This window comes from Oncorhynchus keta, chromosome 2, assembly GCF_023373465.1.
Source record: "Oncorhynchus keta strain PuntledgeMale-10-30-2019 chromosome 2, Oket_V2, whole genome shotgun sequence".
Lineage (NCBI taxonomy): Eukaryota > Metazoa > Chordata > Actinopteri > Salmoniformes > Salmonidae > Oncorhynchus > Oncorhynchus keta.
This window is the reverse complement of record NC_068422.1, coordinates 45222112-45241539: the sequence shown is the minus strand read 5'-3', so window position 1 is coordinate 45241539 and position 19428 is coordinate 45222112. Positions and strand designations below refer to the sequence as shown.

At 43.1% G+C, this 19428-nt stretch overlaps 2 protein-coding genes across 3 annotated transcripts in view; one reads left to right on the top strand and one right to left on the bottom strand.

Moving 5' to 3' along the window:
• The window catches only part of LOC118401088 (serine/threonine-protein phosphatase 2A 56 kDa regulatory subunit delta isoform-like), a 633889-nt gene that overhangs the window by 143602 nt on the left and 470859 nt on the right, over window positions 1-19428 (bottom strand). The window lies entirely within an intron of this gene.
• Window positions 14240-19428, top strand: part of LOC118401216 (protein quaking-like) — a 109963-nt gene continuing 104774 nt past the window's right edge. Inside the window, exon 1 of one of the 2 annotated variants that reach the window (XM_052477468.1) lies at window positions 14240-14995. In XM_052477468.1, coding sequence (XP_052333428.1) covers window positions 14854-14995 — 142 coding nt within the window. In that variant the 5' untranslated portion in view covers window positions 14240-14853. The remainder of the gene's footprint in view (window positions 14996-19428) is intronic. The other variant, XM_052477459.1, reaches the window with a different exon arrangement.

Below are 19428 nucleotides of genomic sequence, written 5' to 3'. Positions count from 1 at the left end.
TGAATAGAGAGACTACTTCAATCAAAACAACAGGGCCGTTCCCTGAGTCTCCTCTCTGGCACGTCACAGGGACCGGCAGACTGTCACATGTCATCTCCTCCATCATTATGATCTCTCCCGGGGATAAGCCTGACTCTACCTCTGACCACTGCCTACCCTCAGGTCTGGTCTGCAATGCTAACACACCAAAAATAGATAGAGAGGGACTAGAATAGATGGCCATGGTTCAATCCCTGGCTGTTGGAGACCATATGGATCCCCTCGACTCCCCCGCCACCTGTTGTTAGACCTATTTGTGTACAATGAAGTAATGTCCTCCTTACAGAAGTGTGGACGCTACTAACATGCACTTATCAGACCACTGGTGGCTATGAGACTCCATACCTCTGTAGACAAGACAGTATCAGACCTGTGTCTGAAGTTGATAAGGCTGTATGGTGCTAGCAGCCCTACAGTACACCAACCACGGTTTACTGACAGTTGAGAAATTGTCTGCCACTTCTGTCATCCCACTTGAAATCCGTATAAATGTGGTGACTTTTCCTTTGACATGACACACACATCCTTTTCAGCCTACAGTTCGTTTCAGGGCTGGGTTTCACTTGAATGTCACCACCCACCAGCATGGCATTGTTTATTCATCAGAAACAACTACTAAGTTGTTTCCTCTTCACGACTGAGATGAGTCAAACAGCTTAGTGTCCACTCGGCCACCTGAGCCATGGAGCAAATTAAAATAGGGGGTGCAAACTTTTTGTGGCACCTCCACTGTCTTTTACCAGAAGATTATGAGAATTTGTCCATTTCCACTTATTTTTGAGCTAGTTTGTATTTAAAAAAAATATAGATACCTGACCTTTTTATAAATGGTATAATTGATTGATGCCAACTCGCTCCCTTCGCCGCTCCAAGATGAAAGGTTTGGATCACTAACGTTTCGCTTCCTGCATGCTCCGCTGCTTTGATCGGTGTCACGTTCGCTAGAAGCCACAATTGTCTATTCAGATAAGGAAAAAGGCACCCACAAAATAAAATTCAAGGAATATAATAGTGACATGATCGTGAGCAAAGTCATTGCAACCTATTCTTTCCCTTCCCCTGTGAGGACCATGAGCACGGGCTGACCTGGCAAGCGAAGCCTGCCAGCAGCCTACCACGGTTGCACCGTGTCCGTTACGATGTAGAGAAAACACACCGCAGCTATCTTTCAATAGCTACCCATATTACGGGAGCTTCCTCTTATTATTTCCAATTATTTATACGGCAAAGTCAAGGCCACGATTTGTGGAAGATGCCAAAACCTTTGAGATAGATGGCCAAGTCAAAGATAGGCCAGTGGTTTTCATCGGATCCCAAAGTGTTCCTAAATCAAAGCTTATGACCAATCCAGCTCTTAGTACCAGCCATAGAGCCAGTTGGGCTAATCTTTTGAATGCAGTGTAGTAAAAAAAATAAAAAACAGCAACAACAGAACATTAGCTAGCCACATCAGTCTTGTTCTATATCTCAAATCAGCTAATGTCACTTTTTGTGAAGCTCACGTTAACTGACTGCTATTATGTCATAGAACAAAACGTATAAGATCTCCTGGGTGTATGTTAACCTTCATTCCCCATTCATTTTCCCCATAGGGACGGCTGAAAGAACCAGAGGTAACTTTAGGACTTACAAGCTGGTGATCTCTATAGCCTCACTAGGAAGGGAGACACAAGACCAGAGAGACTTTTGAGCGACTCTGTAAGAACCTGTGACTTTACACGAGAGCACATGTAAAATCACCACACAATCAGGTTACTGCAACCAGAGCCAGTCAGCCTGTCACCCAATCTCCATGATAAGCAGTGGCCAATCCAAAAGGGAGAGGGTGGGGCCAAACAATGGACAGAGGTGAATGGCCGTGGGCTCCATGACACGGAAACAGCCATTGTCTCTGTCGTCCCTCTGTGGCACACAGGCGGTGCCTCCAATCCCGGTTGAAAGTCGCCGTTGTGGCGATGTCTCCATTGTGGAAGTCCGCTAATTGTCTTTGTGTCTCTGTTCTTCGCTCCCCTTCTCCTCTAATCTCACAATGGTGCACTGTGCTCCCCTCGACCGGCTAACAATCAGCCCCTCTGTTCCCACAGACCATGGAGTCACTGTCCACTGTGCCTGTACACACACTCTCTGGCACACACACGTACACTAGTTTCTCAAACACACTCGCTGGCACACACACGTACACTAGTTTCGCAAACACACGCGGTGGCATGTACACCATAACAGACACAACGAGGCATGTACACCATAACAGACACAACGAGGCATGTACACCATAACAGACACAACGAGGCATGTACACCATAACAGACACAACGAGGCATGTACACCATAACAGACACAACGAGGCATGTACACCATAACAGACACAACGAGGCATGTACACCATAACAGACACAACGAGGCATGTATACACACATTGTATACAAATTCACACATGACACAATCACACACAAAGAGAGTAGAGCATGATGGATGTCATGGCGATAGATTTAGATTTGTTTTCGAAGTGCAATGAATGACCCATAGTAGCTATGTTAGGCTTACAGAAGGTTCGAAACAGTAGTGAGCATTCTTCCCTATTAAACTGCTGCTGTTCTGCTGGAGTTAGCCTTTTGTTTGTCTAAATTATTTATCTGTACCTGCACAAATGACAGATACTGACAGTCAGACACTCTGCCCTCCGGCTATCTAATGAACCCTCTCTGTGTGCTGACAAATAGAATGAGAGCTCCAAGCATCAACACTACATTTAGGAGATATGCTTTTATTTACTCTGAAGATCAAATCAATAGCCATTAGGGAAACATCAATCAAATGCAGATAGAGGTTGAAAACAACAAGTGATGTGTTGTAATCACAGTTGAAAACACTGTCATGACTAATCCTTTCTCTGTATAAAGCAGCAAAGAAAATGTGTTTCAGACTGCAGCACATAGAGAAGTGAAACAGGAAGTGTTGTTTGGTCTTGTTGTGTTGAAGTCGAGTCCAAGATTGAAGAGGGTTTTCAGAAGAAATATTGTAGAACCATTGCAATGTTCCATGGCACTAGGTCATGTTATTTCACATATGAGACATACCCACAGTAACATTGTAGTCCATGGCATTATGTGGTCAGCTTGAGCCAGTTGAGAATGGTGCATTATGGGTAAGGTGCACTACAGGTCAGTTGTGGGTCAGTATTCACTCATTTACTCTCCTCTTCATTTTTTTTCCAATCCCATTGAGGTTTTAAGCAAACCAGAAGGCACCATTTTTGTGTTTTTTAATTTACAGATATCCAGGGGCACACTCCAACACTCAGACATAATTTACAAACTAAGCATGTGGGTTTATTTAGTGAGTCCGCCAGATCAGAGGCAGTAGGGGTGAATTAGACCATTTTCCTGTCTTGTTAAGCATTCAAAATGTAATGAGTACTTTTGGGTGTCGGGAGTATGGAGTAAAAAGTACATTATTTTCGTTTGGAATGTAGTGAAGTAAAAGTAAAAGTTGTCAAAAAACTTAAATAGTCAAGTACAGACACCCCAAAAAACTACTTAAGTAGTACTTTAACGTATTTTTTACTTAAGTACTTTACAAAACATGGACAGTATGTAGTTAGGGCCTATGTATACAATAACAATAGCATACATTTCGTCAGGTGTACAGTATGGCAGCTGATCACTGCAACAGAGCCTTGATTGTTCCTGAATTCTGTTATAATCTCATTAAGCCATCAGGACACAGGAGTGTTCACTGGGAAAATAACCCGTCAGAACACCGCATATCAAGATGTACTCTGAGAATGACTTAAAGTCTCTTTCTACATATTTTGTAGTCATGATGTGTATGTTGCGATTTATTATCGAGCTGATGATGCACAGCAGGTGCTATACTTTTTGTGACCAAAAACTGTTGCCAACTCACTCTTCTTTCCTTGTTCCTTTCTTTTCCCTCACACTCTCTTTCGCATACCCACTTTCTCTTACCCTCTTCTTCCTTTACCACTCCCTTCCTTCCATAACTGTCCTGGAATGTCACTTTCTTTCAACAATTTTTCTCTCTTTTCATCTCTAACCCTCCTCCCCTTTCTTACACTCTATACAACAACCTCTCTCTCCCGTCATAACCTACCCTGTATTTCACTCTTCCGCCAACTCTTTCTCTCCACCTTTTTCATTCTCTATTCCTCAGCCCTCACTTTCTCTCTTCCCCTTCTCCCTCCACCTCCCTCCCTCTCTCCACCCCTCCCCTCTCTCTCCTCTCTTCTGCGTGAGCTGTAATGAAACGCTCTCCCAGTAATGCCTGTCCTCTCGATGCTCTGTTAATTACTCCTCTATTTATTTAGCTGATCTGTCCGGGCGGGGGCTGTCCCCGACCGTGGGGATTGTCTGACTCCTGCGTTAAATAGCCTGCATTCCGATCCTCTGATGCTGAAACTAACATGAGTCCCCCCTTTTATCTCAACAGCGCGTCAAATTAGCACCCGGCAGATTCCTGCTACAAAGAACCAGGCAACCGAAAAAGCCTGGAGACAGGCTGATTGGTGCTGCAAGCCCTACACAGTATGGTGTCTCGAGCATGATTGTATGTGGCCTCTGGCTCTCCCGAACGAACGCCTCTGCCAGTCTGTCTGGATGTAAACTGTATTTAATGGTGTATGAACATCAAAGCAATGGGGGTGGCATTCAAAATAAATGAATTTCATTGAATACAGTTAGATGGAATTTTATGATGAAAGTGATGAACATTGAATGCAGTTAGATGGAATTGGCGTGTATTTTTGGACAGAATGATGAGTGACAATAAACCAAACTGTTGTGAGAGTATTATGCTGCTTCTGTATAGTACTATCAACACCAACAGCCTTCCAATACTATATATTGTCACATGTAGGCCAATCAAATAGCCTCTTCCATTGATATCTCATTCAGTGCCTCTCTCCGTGACTCCATAGCCTGTTGTTCTATGAAGAAAATCTATTTTAAATGATACAAAGCTGATTTCCATAGAGGCAGACAGAGTTGTTGTTCACTGCCAGAGGCATTGAGGCAGGGTGTCATGTAATATTATCAGGCTGATATCTCAGTTCATTCACCAAAACTCCCGTCTCATTGGGGTGGCGTTGCCATGGTGAGAGCTTGACCCCCCCTTGCTCAGTCTAGATCCGGTTTCATCAGTTTATAGGCTACTTTTCTTTTTGGTTTAACCCTGCTTGCCCACATGCCATCATTGAGGAGGCGTTTATGAGGGGGGCAAGGGGGACAGAGAGAGAGCGAGACTGAGAGAATGAGGGGGAGAGCATGCTAAAGGGGTAGAGTGTGTGAGAAAGACGGAGGGATTGAAAAAGGCAGAGTTGGGAAAGAGATTGAGAGCGCCAGTGTTCTCCTGGCCAAGTTGGGACAGACAGAGACCTGGTTGCTCTCTTTGCCATGTTTCACAGTCTATGTGTGCAGGAATGCATTCATTAACAGTAATTCCTCTGCTCTCAAACAAGGGTGCCGTCACTGGGTGAGTGAGTGGAGGATTGGGGAGCTGGTGGGGCTAGGGGGCATTAAGGGAGGCGGGGGGGGCATAAATACACCCCCCCCCCCATCCTCCTCCAAACACACTCTCTGAGCAGAGGCGGGCGAGACTCTAGCCAGCCTAGGCCTCCGAGTACAAGTGGATCTCCATGAGAATGGCCGTGGAGGCACAAAGAGATGAAAAGGTAGTGGAAAAGGCCCAGTACAATCCCTTCCTGTTCTGTTGGGTCGTTTGTTTCAGAGCTGTCAGTGCCAGGCCCACAGCCCTCCTCAGCCCCCTCAAACCCCCTCAGCCCCTCATCTCCTTGGCCCATTTCACACATTCTTCGCAGCTTTGTTTTTCGGGCTGTTTTTAAAACATTGCTCCTGTTCTTTTTCATTTGCGTGAAAAGGGATGGCGGGCAAAGTAACATCAAACAGAAAGTGGGGCAATTGTTTTTCTAATACATCTGAAAGACAGCCAGCTCCGGGCATGGAACGTGTTTTGCATTACAAAAGAAAGGCAACACCATTAAGCCAATTAAACTATTTATATACATACTTTAATGACAGAATTTAAGCAGTTATAATTCATGCTTATTGTGTGGTAAAATAAAAGATCCCCTGCCTTCACTGGAATTAACATAGTTTGGTGAAACGTTTTGTGGTTTAATCAACATCTGTAACAATGAAGCCATAATAGAACACGATACATCATTCACTCCATTCTCTTTAAAATGAGTCTTTCTCACATAAACTAAATGTTACCTTTGATTCTGTGTTTATTCACAACATCCCCAATAGTTCAACTAGGTTGGACTGTAGAATGCATTATCGCATTCACATATCACATATAATAGGGTCCGTTTGTTATATCTGGAGTACTTCTCCTGTCTTATCCGGTGTCCTGTGTGAATTTAAGTATGCTCTCTTTAATTCTCTCTTTCTTTCTCTCTCTCGGAGGACCTGAGCCCTAGGACCGTGCCTCAGGACTACCTGGCATGATGACTCCTTGCTGTCCACAGTCCACCTGGCCGTGCTGCTGCTCCAGTTTCAACTGTTCTGCCAGCGACTATGGAATCCTGACCTGTTCACCGGACGTGCTACCTGTCCCAGACCTATTATTTGACCATGCTGGTAATTTATGAACATGTGAACATCTTGGCCATGTTCTGTTATAATCAGAACATGGCCAAGAATGCCAAGCGTGTGAAAAGCTGTCATCATGGCAAAGGGTGGCTACTTCGAAGAATCTCAAATATAAAATATATTTTGATTTGTTTAACACGTTTTAGGTTAGTACTTGATTCCATATGTGTAATTTCATAGTTTAGAAGTCTTCACTATTATTCTACAATGAAAATAACCTTTTTTACAGTAGTGGGCTAAATCAGGGTCTGTTTCTTGGTTGTCTTAAACAAATCTACTTACACACTTACACACAAATACACCTTACACACCTTACACACATGGTTATGGGCTTTTAAAAAAAGAAGACACCTGTACTATGTCAGATATAGAGTTCTGCATCCCAATATTATACTTTATATACAGTACATACCAGAAGACTGAAATATAGCAAAACCGTTTGACATAGAAACACCAGATTTTCAGAGTTATTTTTAATGATGTTAATTAATTATGAAATTATGAAAAATATGAATAACATTCCACCCATATGGCCACTAGGTCATTTGACTTCAGGAAAGGGTTTATTGTAATACTAATAGCCTCATAACAATTTTATGAAGTTGGCTTTATCTGGCCCAGGTACGTTCCCAGTCTCCCAACCTCATAACTAGCTAACTAACCAAATCAAATTGCACAGCGCATTAGGAAAGTATTCAGAAACTTTCCCTTTTTCCACATGAGGTTACGTTACAGCCTTATTCTAAAATGGATTCAATTAATTTCCCCCCATCAATCTACTCACAATACCCCATAATGACAAAGCGAAAATATTTGCATAAATACCTTATTCAGACCCTTTGCTATGAGACTCGAAATTGAGATCAGGTGCATCCTGTTTCCATTGATCATCCTTGAGATGTTTCTACCTCTTGATTGGAGTCCACCTGTGGTAAATTCAATTGATTGGACATGATTTGGAAAGGCACACACATGTCTATATAAGGTCCCATAGTTGACAGTGCATGCCAAGAGCAAAAATCCAGCCATGAGGTCAAAGGAATTGTCCGTAGAGTGCCGAGACATTGTTGTGTCGAGGCTCAGATCTGGGGAAGGGTACAAAAACATTTCTGCAGCATTGAAGGTCCCCAATAACACAGTGGCCTCCATCATTCTTAAATGGAAGAAGTTTAGAACCACCGAGACTCTTCCTAGAGTTGGCCACCTGGCCAAACTGAGCAATTGGGGGAGAAGGGCCTTGGTCAGGGAGGTGACCAAGAACCAATGGTCACTCTGACAGAGCTCTAGAGATCATCTGTGGAGATGGGAGAACCTTCCAGAAGGACAACCATCTCTGCAGCACTCCACCAATCAGGCCTTTATGGTTGCCAGAGTTGCCAGACGGAAGCCACTCCTCAGTAAAAGGCACATAACAGCCCACTTGGAGTTTGCCAAAAGGCACCTAAAGACTCTCAAACCATGAGAAACAAGATTCTCTGGTCTGATGAAACCAAGATTGAACTCTTTGGCCTGAATGCCAAAGTGTCATGTCTGGAAGAAACCTGGCACAATCCCTACGGTGAAGCATGGTGGTGGCAGCATCATGTTGTGGGGATGTTTTTCAGTGGCAGGGACTGTGAGACTCATCAGGATCGAGGCAAAGATGAACGGAGAAAAGTACAGAGAGATCCTTGGTTCACCTTCCAAAAGGACAACAACCCCAGTCACACAACCAAGACAACACAGTTGTGACTTCGGGACAAGTTTCTGAATGTCCTTAAGTGGCCCAGCCAGAGCCTGGATTTGAACACAATCGAACATCTCTGGAGAGACCTGAAAATGCCTGTGCACCAACTCTTCCAATCCAACCTGACAGAGCTTGAGAGGATCTGCAGAGAAGAATGGGAGAAAATCCCCAAATATAGATGTACCGAACTTGTTGTGTCATACTGAAGAAAAGTTGATGCTGTAATCGCTGCCAAAGGTACTGAGTAAAAGGTCTGAATACTTACTGTATGTAAACATGACATTTCCTTTTTTTGTTTTATAAATCAACAAATATTTCTAACAACCTGTTTTTGCTTTGTAATTATGGTGTATTGTGTGGAGATTGATGAGGATAAAAATAAATGTAATCCATTTTAGAATAAGGCTGTATCATAACAACATATGGAAAAAGTCAAAGGGTCTGAATACTTTCCAAATGCACGGTATAAACTGAACAGTACAGGACCCAAAATCGAACCTTGCGGAATGCCACATGTGATATGTATTTTCTCTGAGTTATGTTCAGCCAAGAGTGACACTCTCGACCGGTTAAATAGGTCCTAAACCAATTTAGAACTGGACCGGAGAGGTCAATCCATTCTGTGCAGAAGGACATCATGGTCAACAGTGTCAAATCCAGCACTTAAATCTAATAGTACTGTTCAAGGTCAGAGAGCTGTTTGCCTCTGTGTTGGATCTAAGATCATTTACCACCTTAACACTCTGTGATGTGGTGGGCACAAAAGCCAGAATTTTTCAAAGATACAGTTGGCATTTAAAAAATATTTTTACTGTTTCAACACCAATTTCTCCGGAACTTTGCTTAAGAATGGAAGATTGGAAAATTACTAAGAGCTGAAGCATCTAGATTACTTCTTCAGAAGAGGTTTCAACATTGCAGTTTTTAGTACAATTGGGAAAGTGCCCTGTGAACAGAGATTGATTAACAATAGCTTGCACTTCTGCAGATGTACAATTGAAAACTGTTTTTAAGGTGGTGGGAATAGAATCAACAATGCAGGTACAAGTCTTAAGTAGTGATATCACTTTCCTGAGCATGTCTGTGTCAAAACCAGGGAAAATAAATCCATAGTGCCGTTGCCTGGTAGGCTAGGGCACATATCATCAAACTTGTCAACAGGTCTTGCTTGACTGATAACCAGCCTATTGTTGAAATATGCCACAACAGTTAGATGTGAAGGAAAGTTCAGATAGATTTGCAGGGGTAGGATTTATCAGGCGTTCAATGGTCGAGAAGAGCACTCTCAATTGAATCTGATTTATAGTGATCAAGTTAGAAAAATGAGTATTTCTGGCATTTCTAATTGCCTTGTTATATATGACAAGAGCTCTCTCAGAATATCGTAATGGACCTGCAACTTTGACTTTCTCCACTTCCACTCTGCCTTTCTGCAATTTCTCTTTCATTGATTAGTTTCCTCACTCATCCAAGGGGCTCTCCATTTGGATGTGGCCTTTTTCAACTTTACTGAAGCTGTGGCATCAATTGTTGCCCTTAATTTGCTATGAAAGTTATCAACTAAATAATCACAAGAGGAAGGCAGAATAGGTGGGGGGGGGGTATTGTTCATACACTAAATTAAAATCTTTAGCAACTTCAGAGGTAAGATAAGGTTTCTTAATGTGTTCAGTATTACCCTGCGCTATGGGCAACAAGGTAACACAAAAACACAGTGGTTATCAGATAAAGCAACATCAACAATAGAGGATATGTCAATAGAAAGCCCCTTGGTAATAACCAGGTCCAGAGTATGGCCGCAATTATGGGTGGATCCTGTAACTAACATGTTGGATAAAGTCCATATTGCTCAAAAGATTGATAAGTTCAATGTCCTTGGGGTCAGTTTCTTTGTCAACATGGATATTAAAATCACCCAACACAATGATTTTAGCATAGTTCTTAATGACAATAGACAATAGTTCAGATGAATCAGTAAAGAAAGTGGGGCTGTGCTTTGGCGGCCTATACAGGGTTATGGCCAGCACTGGTGGCTGACATTTGAACAGTACAGCATGATGCTCAAAATACCCAATGTAGCCAAAAGAAATGTCCTTACAGCTGAGAGCATTAGTAAAAATAGGCTGTCCCCCCACCCTTTTCCCCTTTTCTGATAGAGCATGAAAAGTTATAGTCCAGGGGGAGGCTTCAATAAGAGCGACACTACAGTCTGATGACAGCCATGATTCAGTGAGAAACATGCAATCAACTTTGCGCTCAGGAAAGAGATCCTTCACGAGAATGGTTTTAATTGTGATTGCTCAAACATTTAAAAGCGCCGTATTCAATGTGTGGGCCACTCTGCCCCTGGGGTATCTGCCTCGAGGTAACCAATGGAATAACAGCCAAATTATTAACGTAACAACAACGTTTTCTGACAGATTTGAGACTATCAGAGTGGTAGGATATAACGGTTTGTATAAACTCACTGTAGAAGCCGGAGTTAAAGGAGCATAAATTAGGCTACTCACAATAACCATAGTCCCATTTCTAAAGGAGTCCTCTGTTGCTTATTCTAACAGGGAGAACTGGAGCACTACCAGACCCTGTCCGTCATTCTCTAAAACAGTTTGCGATGTTGCTGGAAATAATCTTGGAACCCCTGCGGTTGTGGTGAATCCCGTCTCTTTTAAAAAGTGCTGGTTGCTCCCACAGCAAATAAACGTTGTCACAAAAAGAGACATTCCTGTTGTTGCAGTTTCTTCAGGTACTTTCTTCAGGTTCAGGGCAAAGAGTAAGCTGAAACGTTCCGAATCCCTTCTGTAGCACGGGAGGGGGCCATAGATAATTATTATCAAAAGTATGTGGATACCCCTTCAAATTAGTGTATTCAACTATTTCAGCCCCACCCATTTCTGACAGGTGTATACAATCAAGCACACAGGCATGCAATCTCAATAGACAAACATTGGCAGTAGAATGGCCTTACTGAAGAGCTCAGTGACTTTCAATGAGGCACCGTAGCATGCCACCTTTCCAACAAGTCAGTTCGTCAAATATCTGCCCTGCTAGAGGTGCCCTGGTCAACTGTAAGTGCTGTTATTGTGAGTAACAACAGCTCAGCCGCGAAGTGGTAGGACACACAATCTCACAGAATGGGACCCCCGAGTGCTGAAGCGCGTAGCCCATGAAAATCGCCTGTCCTCGGTTGTAACACTCACTAACGAGTTCCAAGCTGCCTCTGGAAGTAACGTCAGCACAAGAACTGTTCCATGGCTAAGCAGCCACACACAAGGCTAAGACCACCATGCGCAATGAGTGTTGTAAAGCTCAAAGCCATTGGACTCTGGAGCAGTGGAAACTCGTTCTCTGGAATGATGAATCAGGCTTCACCATCTGGCATTCCAATGGACGTTTCTGGGTTTGGCGGATGCCAGGAGAACGCTACCTGCCCCAATGCATAGTGTCAGCTGTAAAGTTTGGTGGAGGAAGATTAATGGTCTGGTGCTGTTCTTCGTGGTTTGGGCTAGGGCCCTTAGTTCCAGTGAAGGGAAATCTTATAGCTTACAATGACATTCTTAACAATTGTGTGCTTCAATGTTCCTGTTTCAGCGGGACAATGCCCCATGCACCAGGTGATGTCCATACAGAAATGGTTTGACTGGCCTGCACAGAGCCCTGACCTTAACCCCATTGCACACCTTTGGGATGAATTGGAATGCCAATTGCGAGCCAGGCCTAATCGCCCAACACTAATGCTCTTGTGGCTGAATGGAAGCAAGTACCTGCAGCAATTTTCCAACGTTTAGTGGAAAGCCTTCCCAGAAGAAGGTAGGCTGTTATAGCAGCAAAGGGGGTACCAACTCCATATTAATGCCCATGATTTTGGAAATGAGATGTTCGTTGAGCAGGTGACATACTTTTGGTCATGTAGTGTGTATATATGTACAGTGCCTTTGGGAAATATGCAGACCTATTGATTTTTTCCACATTTTTGTTACATTATTATTTTTGGTCATTTATAAACATTAAAAAATATATAACATCAAATTTACATAAGTTTTCAGACACTTTACTCAGTACTTTGTTGAAGCACCTTTGGCAGTGATTACAGCATCGAGTCTTCCAGGGTTTCTCCCATTCTTTTCTGCAGATCCTCTAAATCTATGTCAGGTTGGATGAAGAGCTTTGCTGCACAGGAACTCTGGAGCTCTGTCAGAGTGACCAATGGGTTCTTGGTCACCTCCCTGACCAAGGTCCTTCTTACCCAATTGCTCAATTTGGCCATGCGGCCAGCTCTAGGAAGAGTCTTGGTGGTTCCAAACTTCTTCCATTTAAGAATGATGGAGGCCACTGTGTTCTTGGGGACCTTCAATGCTGCAGACATTTTTTGGTGCCCTTCTCCAGATCTGTGCCTCGACACAATCCTTGGCGCTTTACTTACAATTCCTTCAATCTCATGGCTTGGTTTTTGCTCTGGCATGCAGTGTCAACTGTGGGACCTTATAGAGACATGTCTGTGCCTTTCCAAATCATGTCCAATCAATAGAATTTACCACAGGTGGACTCCAATCAAGTTGTAGAAACATCTCAAGAATGATCAATGGGAAACAGGATGCACTTGAGCTCAATTTTGAGTCTCATAGCAAAGGGTCTGAATACTTATGTAAATAAGGTATTTCTGTTTTTCATTTTTAATACATGTGCAAACATTTCCAAAAACCTCTTTTCCTTTTGTCATTACGGGGTACTTTGTGTAGATTGTTGAGGATTTCTATTTATTTAATCCATTTTAGAATAAGGCTGTAACGTAACAAAATGTGAAAAAAGTAAATGGCACTGTACATGGGGTACCATTACCGAGTCGATGTGCAGAGAGGGGTACGAGGTAATTGAAGTAGATCGTGTACAGTATATACATAGAACTAGAAATAAAGTGACAGATAATATATTAAGATAGCATATTAATTTGAGCCAGTTTGCTACAGCTGAAGAAAAACTGCAGCAAATGTTTTTTTTTTAACTGCAGCATTATAATTAATGAGAATTTTTGTAGGGTTTGATAGTTTTTTCGCTCAGGCAAATCAAGTCTGAAATTTTAAAGTGGAAACTACAAACTTTAGAAGGCTTTTTCAATTTTAGCAGAGATGCAGAGAAGCATATTTTGTTTATTAAAACCACCAGTCAGGAGGATACAGACCACTCCAGAGGTATGCTTAAATATGCAGAAAAATAAACATGTATTTTTTTACATAGAACTAAGAATAATGATTATGGCTCTAGATTGCAGGAAAAGGCTGTTTTAATTATTCAACTTACCAACAGAGGGCCCCCCCCTCTTCGGGCCACCTCCCGGCCATCCTCACATACTTTGTGCCCCCCGTCAGATTTTTGGTTTGCATGACACCCCTGGGCACGGATGGTCTGGGCCCAGGCCCACCCACTGGGGAACCAAGCCCACCCAATCAGATTGAGATATTATTTGTCTTTTTACCTAAACACCATGACATTCACTCTCACAGGATGGGTTGCCAAAAAAAACGAACTAAAAACCACACCCCCAATAAGCCACGAATATGACTGCATTAAGGCATACTGTATGTCACTGTGCTTCCATGGCTATATGCACCATGTCACTGCCTGTTTAATTTATTCATCTAGAAAACAAGACAGGTCATAATCCAGTGCCTTTATCACAGTCAACGCACCTACTATATTTAAGATTTCATTTGCTTGAAAATGTGTATTTTTTCTCTCAGCCTCGTGGTAAAATGTGTAGAGTTGCAGGAAATTAGTTTAGCTTTGTGTAAATATGTGCACACGCATTTGTCCTTCCACACTCGGTCCCGGCGGAGCGCGCGCCTCAGCTCTCCGCTGCGAAACTCGGCTGTGAAGTGTGGTCATGTGACGGGCTAGCGAGCCCAGGCGAAGCACAGCCACACCGTTACATGAGACCGAATGCCAGCTTCATTGAAAAAGCTCTGTTATCGAGAGTAGAGACAGGAGGGACAGACGTTTTCAGTGTGCAGACACAAATAACAACACGCAGAAAGCTCTGGGGAACTCGGGGAAAGGGACATTTTCACAGCCTCAAGAACCTCGGTAGGAGAAAGCAGAAGACACATCGTTTTAAAAGATAAATCAAGCGCAGTGGACACAGCCGGGAGTAGATTATTCATTCCGATAACTTCTATAAGGGCAACTAAAAAAAAGAAAAAACTACCTCTCCGCCGTTTCATATTTTTGTTTTATTTTTCCTTTCGTTTACTTTTTTCTTTATTTTATCACCTGTCCTCAGAAAAGCATACAACCAGACAGAGTTGAATTGCAGTGCAGTGCGTAAAGAAATTGAACGCAACACCAGGAGACAGAACAGCTCACCGCATTTAGCCTACCAGAAAAATACAGTATATATATATTTATTTTGTACCGGCCTTGGTTCTGTTTGGGGCTGATTTTTGTTAATTTTTTTGGAATATGGTTGGGGAAATGGAAACGAAGGAGAAACCGAAGCCTACCCCAGACTATCTCATGCAGCTCATGAATGATAAGAAACTGATGAGCAGCCTACCCAACTTCTGCGGAATTTTTAACCACCTCGAACGGCTGCTTGATGAAGGTAAATTTGGGATCAATGTGTGTGAATAGATAAGCACCCTAAATTAAGGTAACATTACATGTGTGGTAGCTTATGTCACAGTATGTGTGCATGGATCCAACGTACGTATTATCCCATAGTGAACGTGCTGTCTCCCTTCCTTTTTACATAGGTCGACGTGGGGAGCATTTTTTGCCTCTGTGGACTGAAATCATAAGCAATGTATTTTACAGAGACGTGAATGTGTTGTCATCATTGGAAGAAGCATTATATCAATGCAGACACAACAGTAGGCTAGTCTACAGTTCTGAATAGTTCCCAACACCCTGGTTTGCATTCGTTTTTATGCAAGCCTCCCAACCTTCAGGCGTTCCACTCGAAGAGCACACCAGTACTTGTATTCTTGCGTGCTTTAATCCCACTCGTGTTGACATAAAACATTCGATTAAAAGGTGAACCCCTAGCCGACCTAAATAGAAAGAAAGATTACAATCTGTTTGGTGATTCACGTATTCTTCAGAGTTATTTTAGAGTTGACCTAAACTAGACATCGCTTTTGGACTCTATTTCAAGGTAATACACAATGCATAAGGTGGAGGAAAAAGTATTAACATTTGTCTAAATTGAAGACATAGTTTTTTAAAGGAATGTTTCATACTTTGTCCCTACCTACACAGCCAATATTGTAACCAATTGCACCGTTATCCTTACAGCGCAATGGAAGAGTGAAACATCCGTCTTTAAACAAATCGATTTCCCCCTGAGAATATTAGTGAAACAATAACGCATGCTATTAGTCTACATTTCGTGTTCATTTATTGTGTGTCCTTCAATAATGTATATTCTAGTTGACATAGATAGGCAATAATGTGTGTGAGTTGGAGTGCTAGAGAGACTGTTGGGAATTTGGTGGATGAGGCGCCAGGGGGCTCCCACCGGATTTAGTCTTCATCTTATTTTATCGCCCACCTCTTTGGGTACCATTTTTCCCCTCAACATTCTGCTACCTTTTCACTTTTTACATTATTTAGGCCTACTAAACTATTTCATATATATCATACTTTTGAAAGCCTCATTAGACCCTGTGAGGTTTTATTTGAAGTGATGAGCCTCTTTTTGAGATTAGAATTTTATGATTTTCTATTCATCCCAAGGCATTGCATACGCACTCACTATGGCAGCCTGCTTTGCGTTGCCTGCATAGGGCTATATGCTAGCAATTTCAGAAATATTTTGGTGAGTTCAAGAGATTTTCTTAGCGTCCATGAGATGCCAGTGAATTAGTTTATTTAGGTTGTATCCTACAGTATTGGTTGTGGGGAACGTGACAATTGACTGCGTAATGTCCACAGGTAGAATTGTGCAATGCCTCGACCCTAGACCAGGGGTAGTCAACTCTATTCAGCCACGGGCCAATTTTCATCAGAGCGAATGGTCGGGGAGCCAGAAAATAATAGTTATTATTATTAATTGACCACAACTAAGCCCCCCAAAATATTGTGACGCCTTGATTACATTGAGAAACGATCACATCTTTTTTATTTGCGGGAATATTTGGGAACAGATTTTCATAAATTATACACATTTTTAGCTGAATTATATCATTTTTGACCAGTATTTTTTGACCAAAACAAAACTGTCACGGGGGACCCCTGCCGTAGACCTATACCTCCGCCTCCTATTTCAGTGGCGCGTTCAGAAGGACACAGCGTTTTAGTACATTCAGACAGAAATATGCTCTTCAGAACAGTCATGAATCTCTGACATGTGGAATAAGGAATCTGCTCTATTTGAGGTATTCCTATATCTGCAACGTTCCCAATTGTTTTCGTTCTGAACATTACCCAGGTGTTTCTCTCATCTTGTCAGGTGAAGGAAATATTGATATTTTTAGTGAGAGGTAAGGTTTCGAACACACCTTTTTAATAACGTCAAATGTAAATTACCATGTGTGTGCAAAACAAGTTCTTTCTATAGAGTTTTGCTGTTTGTCATGTGGTCAGTGGAAGGCTATGCTAGACTGCAGCTGATTCAGGGCTAGGCCGCGAAGGAGAAACACAGCCAACTTAGCCAAAGTGGATGTCCCCGCATATTATTGTCAATCTGTCATGTCATATGTTCACAAATCATCATCCTTAACCATTTGATTCTCAGCTCAAGACGAGACGCCCCACGGTCTCCGCCCACGTGTTCTCGAAGGGGTCTAACTTGTCTAGTGGGCCGGGTTAATTACGGACGCTCTCGCTCACGAGTTCCTGCTTTTCGCTTTGGTTTCGGTCTGAAGCATCTGTGCCTGATGGAGCTGCAGGCCATGCTGGCCATGCTGGTGTGAGTGAGGGGCGGGGTGAGGAGCGGAGGGTTTGGGTGGTGCTGGAATGCAGCTGTGTGTGAGGCAAGCAGATCCCTCCGCTTCGCACAGCACTCCCGCTCATCTGGAAAGATTTCTGTGTTTATTCCACAGGACGCACAAGAAAGAGAAATGTAGGCCTAACGGGAATACATTCCCAGGGACCATAGGATACATAAAGACACACACACACACACACACACACACACACACACACACACACACACACACACACACACACACACACACACACACACACACACACACACACACACACACACACACACACACACACACACACACACACACACACACACACACACACACACACAGTGACTCATACGATATTGTTATTGTGTGATAGTTAAGAAGTACAATATGGCACATGTAAAGCCCCCGTAGTACATTAGAGTTCCGATGCACTGTACACTATTCTGAAGAACTCTCTCCTTCACTTCCCCTTTCACTGCATGGCTGTGCTCAATACTAGGCACTACTATTAGAACTGAGAAAAGCGTGCTTGTGGTCTCAGCACTAATTGGATGGCCAATTTACAGAAACTCTTCATCACTCGAATACTCGAATAGTACACATCACGCAAATCAGATCATTTTCAGTGTGCGTGCCTGCACTTGAGTGTGTGTGTCCAAGTGGATTCGCAAGTATACATTTGTGAGCGTTGCTGTCAGTTTGTGTCTTCCTGTTAGTCTGTTCTGTATGCGGCTGATAAACCAGGTCTGTCTAAATGCTGGGATGTGATGTGCAGACAGACAGAGAGATCTATGAGTCAGGGCACGCACCCTTTGGCCAGATAGACGGTGGGACGGATTGAGACCCTAGTTTCACTTCCACTAGCACACTCAGTTCTGACCTCCAATAATACCACTAATGACATGTAGCTGAGGTGTAGTTGACTCAGCACCCCCCACACACACACACACACCATTCCCCTTAGCTGTGTCTGCCCGCGTGCGTGCCAGTGCATGTGTGCATTTTATTTGATCAGCAGGACCTTTTGTAAGCAAAAATAATTCCAATCATCAATTGATTTAGCCTATGTTCCACGTGCGTTCACTGTATGCGGACTGGATTAGTGAGTGACGCCAACCACTGGGAACAGCCGCCAATTCAACGTCTATTACACGTTGGGTCAACGTAATGCCATTGAAAAGGCACGGAGCCAACGTTGATTCGACCAGTGTGTGCCCAGTGGGCAGTGTTACTGTAATAGAGTGGGATGGATTATTGCTTGCGTGATCTGACTACACGTATGCATCTGCGGTAATGTGTACAATCGGATTTGTTATAGGCAGGGTGAATTCACCTCGTATACAATATCCTCATAGCGCCAGTCTGTAGCTGTGCTTTTCCATTGCTGGTATCAGCCGAGCGGCGCTAAATCACTGGATTTTGCAGACCTCAGCGTTATTCCGCTTTCCAGAGAGGGGGGGGGTATAAAATATCATCTACAGCTTGTGCTTGGCCGCAACGTTGATCATACGTGACGCACCAAGTCGGCGTTTTCTTCTCCCCTCTGTTGTGATCTGCTGTGGTCTGCGGTGAAGAATGAGAAGAGATAAATGAGTATGGAAACGCAGCCGCATCACTGACGGTGATGGAGGGCTATATCTCATCCCACAGAGGATGCGTTTGTAGTCTGATAACCCTGGTGCACCTGTGTGCAACGGCTGTGACTGAGAACTGATAATAGATTGTGTGTGCATGGGGAGAGTGTGTGTGTGTGTGTGTGTGCATGGGGAGAGTGTGTGTGTGTGTGTGCATGGGGAGAGTGTGTGTGTGTGTGTTTTTTGGTCTTACCATCCTTATGGGGACCAGAAGTGCTCAAAAGGATAGTAAAACAAGGACAATTCGGACAAGTGTGGGCATTTCGCCAGTCCCCACAAGGATAAAGGCTATTGTGTGTGTGTGTGTGTGTACTTAGTGTACTTGCTATTAGTTTGTGCTTTTCTCCAGTGACGTTCAAGTGCGGCAAGATAACTCATCACAGAACCACCTGGATTATTTATAATACTAGCTAGGTGTGTCCTGGGCAGGCGATTGTAGTCAGTATGTCAGTTGCACTGACATTACTACCGAACCATGTCTA